General features: G+C 41.8%; 1 protein-coding gene across 1 annotated transcript in view; it reads left to right on the forward strand.

Moving 5' to 3' along the window:
- The window catches only part of LOC128123785 (uncharacterized), a 58726-nt gene extending 53859 nt beyond the window's left edge, over positions 1-4867 (forward strand). The window contains exon 7 of the mRNA XM_052760092.1: positions 4752-4867. Within this exon, the coding sequence (XP_052616052.1) occupies positions 4752-4867 (116 nt within the window). The remainder of the gene's footprint in view (positions 1-4751) is intronic.
- Positions 4868-7952: the final 3085 nt, after the last annotated feature.

The raw sequence follows: 7952 nt of genomic DNA on the forward strand, positions 1-7952 counted from the left end.
AGAAATGGAGGGAGAGTTGATTTGGGGGAAAGGGGAGCTGGGGAGGGGAACTGGGAGGAGTGGATGGAGGGGAAATTGTGGTTGGGATGTATCATATGAGAGAAGAATCTATTTTCAATTTTAAAAAAAGAACAAAAGTAGTCTTCAGGGCTGGAGAGATGGCTCAGAGGTTAAGAGTACCGACTGCTCTTCCAGAGGTCCTGAGTTCAATTCCCAGCAACCACATGGTGGCTCACAACCATCTGTAATGGAATCTGGTGCCCTCTTCTGTGTACATAATAAATAAATCTTAAAAAAAAAAAAAAAAAAAAAGCCGAGCGGTGGTGGCGCAAAAAAAAAAAGTAGTCTTCAAAAAAATCTAAAAGTATAGCAATACCTAACCTAAAATAAAATAAAGACACCAAAACTCTTTAAGAAACATCAGAATCCCAGAGCAGAAAAATACAACAGCAAAGTTGAAAATTTTAATGCAACCAAAAGATTTGAGCTGGAAGAAAAAACACCAACTTGATGGCAGGTCAGTTTCAATTATCACCATGGCAAAGGATGAAAACAAATGCACAAAAATGAACAGAGCATCAGACACCTGGGAAATGCCATTGGGAGTGCCAAAAGGTGATTATGAGGGGTCACAAAAGGAGAAGACAGATGGAAGGAAAGGAGGAAGGAGCATAAGAAATTTTAAAGTTGTAGCTGTAAAGAGTATATTCTTAAACGTCTCAAATCAAAAAACATAACTTTCTGTTATTGAAAAAAACTAAAATAATGACTTTAAAAACTAAGCTTAATGTGAGATAGTGAAAATGATTCCCTGCAGTAAAAGTGAATGCACATACTCCATACCATAAACACATGTAAGTAAGAAAAAGAACAGAAAAACAAACCGAAAGTGTGTTTGGTTCATTGTTTTAAAATAAAAATAAAAATAAAGGCTTTAGCTACATGGACAACAGGGAAAAGGAGATCGTGTTTAATGTTCTAAATTATGAATGAACATTGATAACAATAGCAAAGACATAAAAACACTGAAGTGGCTACTAGGAACAATGACATGGCAACAAGCCAAATAACTGTTCCAGTTTGCCTTCTGTTGCTGTGATAAAGCACTGACCAATTTGGTGAGTAAGTCATCTTTTCAAATGGTCCTGGGACAACTGGACTGAAGCTAAACCACTACCTCACACAAGTTACACGAGTTCATTCAAAATGCACAAAGCCCTCGGCTTAAGAGTTAACACTGTTCCACATCTAGTATCCTCCTATGAGCGAGTACGTACCATGTTTGTCTTTCTGAGTCTGGGTTACCTCACTCAGGACGATTTTTTCTGGATCCATCCATTTGTCTGCAAACCTCATGATGTCATTGTTTTTCTCTGCTGAGTAGTATTCCATTATGTATGATACAGCCCGAACTGACCTACTCTGGTGATGGGATGGCCAAACACCCTAATTGTCGTGCTAGAAACCCCATCCAACTACTGAGGGATCTGGATGCAGAGATCCATGGCTAGGCCCCGGATGGATCTCTGGGAGTCCAATTAGCGAGAATGAGGAGGGTTTATATGAGCGAGAATTGTTGAGACCAAGGTTGGATAAAGCACAGGGACAAATAGCCAAACGAATGGAAACACATGAACTATGAACCAATGGCTGAGGGGTCCCCAACTGGATCAGGCCCTCTGAATGGGTGAGACAGTTGATTGGCTTGATCTGTTTGGGAGGCATCCAGGCAGTTGGGACCAGGTCCTGTGCTCATTGCATGAGTTGGCTGTTTGAAACCTGGGGCCTATGCAGGATCGCTTGGCTCAGCCTGGGAGGAGGGGACTGGACCTACCTGGACTACCAGATTGATCTCAGTCCTCGGGGTAGGCTTTGCCCTGGAGGAGGTGGGAATGGGGGGTGGGCTGGGGGAAGGTGAGGGGGGGCGGGAGAGGTGAGAACAAGGGAATCCGTGGCTGATATGAAGAACTGAATTGTATTGCAAAATAAAAATTAAAAATAAAAAAAAAAAGAGTTAACACTGTGAAACTCTTAGAAGACACTATAGGTATAATTCTTGGTAACCTAGGTTAGGTCATGGTATAGTGGATACAACATCAAAAGCACAAACAAAATTTAATGCATAAATTAATTGGCTAAGGAAAAAAACCACAGAGCGATCTGATGAACCCTCACCACCAAAATCAAAGCAATCTACCAAAGCAGAGGCTGCAGCGATGGCTCAGCAGTTACTTGTGAAGACCCAGGTTCAGTTCCTATAGCCCACACAGAGCAGCTCACAACCACCTATAAGTCTATCCAAGGGATGCAACGTCCTATTCTGGCCTCAGTGGGCAGTGTATGCACATGGTGCACATACAGATAAGCAGGCACACACACGTACACGCAAATAAAGATAAATTGGTTTTCTTTTTAATTCTTCAGGTACCAAATCAAATCCAGTAACATTTTAAAAAGTTTATACAGCGTGACTAAGTAGGGTTTATCATAAGAACTCAAATTTAATTAGCTTATAAAAATTAATCAATAGAACATATCACATTATTAGGTAAAGAACAGAAACAAAATCACTGAAAATGATGGATTGTGTACACTGATTGTAATGGTGATAGTTTTAATATCTTTTCAGCTTACCTAATTTTTTTCAAAATAGATCATTAATCTCAAAAATACCTGCATTCTTATATCACCCTAAAATCCTTCCCTGGGCAGAAGGAAGTTAGGAAGACTTTAGGCATGGTTGGTACAGGACTTTCTTCTGTTCCTCCACTCTGCTATCTGCATCCTTATCCTAAGCCTATTTCACTTCATGACCCCAAGATGGCTCAGGCAACATAACTCCTGGTCACATCCCTCACAGACTAGCTCTTTTTCATCTGAAGGAACAGGAAACTTTGCTTTCGCGCTCTCTCTCTCTCTCTCTCTCTCTCTCTCTCTCTCTCTCTCTCTCTCTGATGCAGCTGCCTCCAGCCTATCTCTGAACTAAATAATAGCAAAGAGGATGGTATTGGCATAAAGAGGTTAGATAAATCATGGTGATAGGATGATGTAACCAGACAAATTTTTCCCGCCTGCCTGTTCCCAAATAACTACTCAGAGGCTTATATTAATTATAAATGTTTGGCTGATGGCTCAGGCTTATTACTAGCTAGCTCTTACATCTTAAATTAACCCATTTCTATTAATCTATGTATTGCCACGTGACTGTGGCTTTACCGATCTGCTGGCATGTTGCTCCTTGGGCAGCTGGATGGCATCTCTCAGACTCCACCCTTCTTTTCCTGTCTCTGCTTGGATCCCCACCTGGCTCTATCCTGCCTTGCCATAGACCAAAGCAGCTTTACTTCTCAACCAATGAGAGCAATACATATTCACATCATACAGAAGGACATCCCACATCAGGGTGATTTTGAGGGAACCCACCAGTTTCCAGGTCATTCTAGAAGGAAATGAGAAAGAGAAAACAGAAAAGAAAACAAGGCATTAGACAAGAATAATTAATAGAGTGTTCCAATAGACCAGCCAAGTGCTGTATATCTAAACTTAAATAATGCAGAATACAGAAAGGAAGATAAGTTTGACAGACAGAAGGTTTATATATATTGTGTATACTAGTTTTATAATCAGTTTTCTCAGACAATCATGACTATAGATTGCTCAGCCTTTATTTATAGTTCCCATTCCACTCAAGAGTTATTGAACATAGGTTTGAATACTTAACCTTAATTCCAGTAGATTAAGGGATGGTTTCTTAAATATTCACGTTTTAGGGGGATTTTTGGGTGTCCTTACTCAGCATAATATTCTTTAATGCATTTAAAGGACACAGAAAAAGAAAACAAAATTTTTGCTAGGGAAAACAATAATAATACCATCTCCCTTAGGATGTGTTCTAGTCTCAATTTCTGTTGCTTTGTTCTCCCTGCCCCCAAAGAAACTTAAGAAAGATAAGGATTTACTTAGTTTATAATTGCAGGATGCAGTCCACTACTGTGGAGAAGTCAAGGCAGGAACCTAAAGCACCACATCCATAGTCAAAAGCAGAGAGAGAAAAAACGTATGGAGCCTTGTATACTGGCTGATCTCAACCAGACCAAGACCTGACCCATGACATGGTGCTACCACTTATTAATTGTGGTATTCCCACCACAATTAATAATCAATAAAATCCCCACAGATATGCCCACAAACCAATCTTATCTAGATATCTCCTTAGCTGAAAGTCTCTTCCCAGGTGAGACTAGGTTGTGTCAAGTTAACAATTAAGACTAGCCAGTGTAGGATGCCCTCTGCATAGCATCCAAGACTTCTGAAGCTGATAGAGTCACCATAATATAACAGAAAGTTAAAGACCTTTTCAAAGGAGTACTGCTTTGGGGTTGCTGCAACTCACAGAAACCTGTGAGGTGAATATGATGCATATATATGTACTCCAGCATTCAGGAGGCTAAGGCAGAAGGAGCTTACATTCCAGGGCAACTTGGGCTACATAGTGATATTCTACCCAAAAGCAAACTACTCAAGTAATTAAATAGTACCTCACATGCCATAAGTTCATGGGCCTGGCATGCCTTTGACGCCTCCCTCAGGACACACTAAATGCTGTCTTTCCAGAGTTTCAGCTCCCCATGCTTCAGGTTTTCATGTTTGAGTAGGTGTTGTGTAGACTAGTTTTGACTCGATAACTCAGGACAACCTTTTATTTTCAAGATAATATTAATACTGATTTGCTGTCACTTAACTTTCCCTAGGTTCCACATCTTCGAAATCCATATCAGAATCCCTGTCTCAACATGAAATGGAAAAATTCTCTGAATGCTCTAAGCCAAGGTTAATGGAAGAAGGAATAACACATTATAATAAGTGAGAACACTGCGACATGGTTTTACAAGACACCTCACAGAAAATGCACTCCAATGATGTCCTTGCCAGTTCTCACTTTTTCCTAGTTCCTTAATAAAGGATGCAATTTGATCACAAGTTGGCTCTTTGCCCCACTGTCTTAGTCAATGTTCTACTGCTGTGAAGAGACACCATGACCATAGCAACTCTTACAAAGGAAAGCATTTAACTGAGGCTGGCTTATAATTTTAGAGGTTTAGTCCATTATCAGCATGGTGGGAAACATGGCAGGATGCAGGCAGACATGGTGCTGGAGAAGGAGCTGAGAATTCTACATCTAGATCCCCAGGCAGCAGGACGAGAGATCCACTGGGCCTGGCTTGGGCTTTGGAAACCCCAAAGCCCACCCCCAGTGACACACTTCCTCCAACAAGACTATACTTTCTGATCTGTTCAAATAGTGCCACTCCCTAAGCATTCAATATATGAACCTATGGAGGCCATTCTTATTCAGAATAGTGCACCCACTGTAGATTACCAACCTCTTCTACCCCTAAGATTTGGAGCATGATGAGCCAATTTTTTGGAGCCCAATACCTATGGTGGGACATCTTACGAAGCCTTGGTGCAGGGAGGAGGGGCTTGGACCTGCCTTAACTGAATGTACCAGGCTATGCTGACTCCCCATGGGAGACCTTGCCTTGGAGGAGGTGGGAATGGGAGATGGGTTGGGAGGGAAGGCTGGGGGGCGGGAGGAGGGAGGAGAGGGGAATCTGTGGTTGATACGTAAAATGAATAGAAAATTTAATAAAATAAATAATAATTTAAAAAAGATTTGGAGCATGAAGGGAAGTAGAGGTGATTGCTCATTTTTATCTCAGTTGATGGAAAACATTATGAAGGAAGAGACCGTTTCATTGCAGAAAAGAAAATTCTAGTTTTGGAAGAGGCATAATGTTGCTGTAGCAGAGTAAGACTAGTTTGTCTATAACACTGCTGGCTTGTCAATAAAGCAGAGTGGTCGCTAGCCCATAGAGTAGAAGGGAGAGTTGCATGATGTCACTAAAACAGCTTAGAACAGCTCATAGCTAACTCATAGCACTCCATCAACAGGCTGACATTATCATTCATTAGCTCTCGTTACTGTAACTATGGTGATTCAGGAAGTCAGAAGGAATGTTTCCTACTTCCCAATGCTACTGACCAGAGCCCATCTCTGAAAGCTAAAAGTGTGATTACTTTTAGTAATTTTTTAATCCCAAAAGAGTCCCTGAAAGCTTCCTATAAGAGATTGTGATGGGTTTGTGTCCTTCAATTTAAAAAAAAAAAAAAATGATGTCGAAGTTTTAGCACCTGGAATCTCGGAAGATGACCTTACTTAGAAATAAAGTCTGGGGCCAGCAAGATGGCTCAGCAGATCAAGGTGCCTGGTGCCAAGTCTGACAACCTGAGTTTGATCATTGAGACCCACACGGTACACTGAAAGAACTCCTACAAGTTGTCCTCTGACCTCCATGTATGTACAGTAGTATGCACATGAATGTACAAACACAGAATAATTTTGTTTTTCAGACAAAGTCTCACTGTGTAGTCTTAGCTGGACTAGAACTTAGCATGTAGAGCAGACTGGCCTTATATTCACAGAGACCCACCTGCTTCTGCCTTCCCAGTACTGGGACTAAAGGCATGTGCCACCATGCCCAAAAAATAAATAACTTTAATAAAAATAAAGTCTTAGCCAGACAGTGATCACTCATGCCTTTAATCCCAGCACTTAGGAGGCAGAGACAGGCAGATCTCTGAGTTCAAGGCCAGCCTGGTCTACAAAGGGAATTCCAGGATAGCCAAGGTTGTTACACAGAGAAAACCTGTCTTAGAAAACCACAAAGAAGAAAGAAAGAAAGAAAGAAAGAAAGAAAGAAAGAAAGAAAGAAAGAAAGAAAGAAAGGAAGGAAGGAAGGAAGGAAGGAAGAGAGAAAGGAAGAGAGAAAGAAAGAAAGAAAGAAGTGAAAATGTCATAAGGGTGAGATCTAATCCAGTGCAGAAGGTTCTCTTTCAAAAGTGGGGATCTGGACACAGAGTCAGACAAGCAGAGAAGGGAGATTATGGGAAGACCCACAGGGAGAGGATTGTGGAAAGGGAAGGATTGGAATGATGCCTCTACTAGTCAAGAAATGCCAAGATCAGCAGGAAACCATCAGAAGCCAGGAAGAGACGTAGAAATTCGTAGCTCTCCTGGATACATGTGGCCTTCAGAATACACCTCTAACAGTGTCCCAAGGGAGCCTGAAGCTGATAACATCGTGATCTAGAACAGTGAGATGGTATGTTTCCACTGTTCTTAGTCACTCAGTCTGTGGCACTTCATCCAAGAGCTCCCAGAAGCAAAGATGGGCACCTGTCACTCTAAGCTGCATCCTGTTTGCTCCAGAGGGGCTGGTGTTTACAAAGAGAGATTACCTTCTCACCTGGGCATCCCACCACAGGAAAGTGTCATTTGAACTTCTCTTCTCTCCAAAGTTGAGTGAGATGAGAAGCTGTGAAGTTTGTGGGTGCTACGGGAGAATGTCACCTCCCAATGTTAGGCTTTGAGATAGATGTGAGATTTGCTGGTCAGCTCTAGAAAAATCATGACAAGATCCATGGATTTCAAGGCATTGTTGCCCAGTCGTTCAGGAAGACCCATAAATCACCCTGAAATTCAGAGTTTATAAGAAGCAAAAGGACTCCCTCCTGCCTTCAGGCACCACTGTAGAACACTGGTGGGAGATGAGCCCAGAAGCCGTGGGTTTCCTGAGAATCACTGCAGCATGTGGAGCAAAGCATGCCAAAGCATTTCATCAAAATGCTGCAGTGGTGGGTCACTATCAAGATGCAACAAGTGGCCAAAAAACGCCATCAGTGCCACTAACAATTGCTTAGAATTAGGGGGCTCCTTGTTAGGGCCCCTAGGACCCTCCAGAATCCCACCTAGATTAAAGAATACAGTCTACAGAAAGAAGACCATATTCTGACCTCTGTGTGTGCATAGGTGTAGCAGACTTTCTCTGGGCCGCCAACCAGCTCCCAAATAAAGACACGGAGACATTAGTATTAGTTATGGATGCTCT

The sequence above is a fragment of the Peromyscus californicus genome, unplaced genomic scaffold (genome assembly GCF_007827085.1).
Source record: "Peromyscus californicus insignis strain IS unplaced genomic scaffold, ASM782708v3 Scaffold_4__1_contigs__length_199733344, whole genome shotgun sequence".
NCBI classification, from domain to species: Eukaryota; Metazoa; Chordata; class Mammalia; order Rodentia; family Cricetidae; genus Peromyscus; species Peromyscus californicus.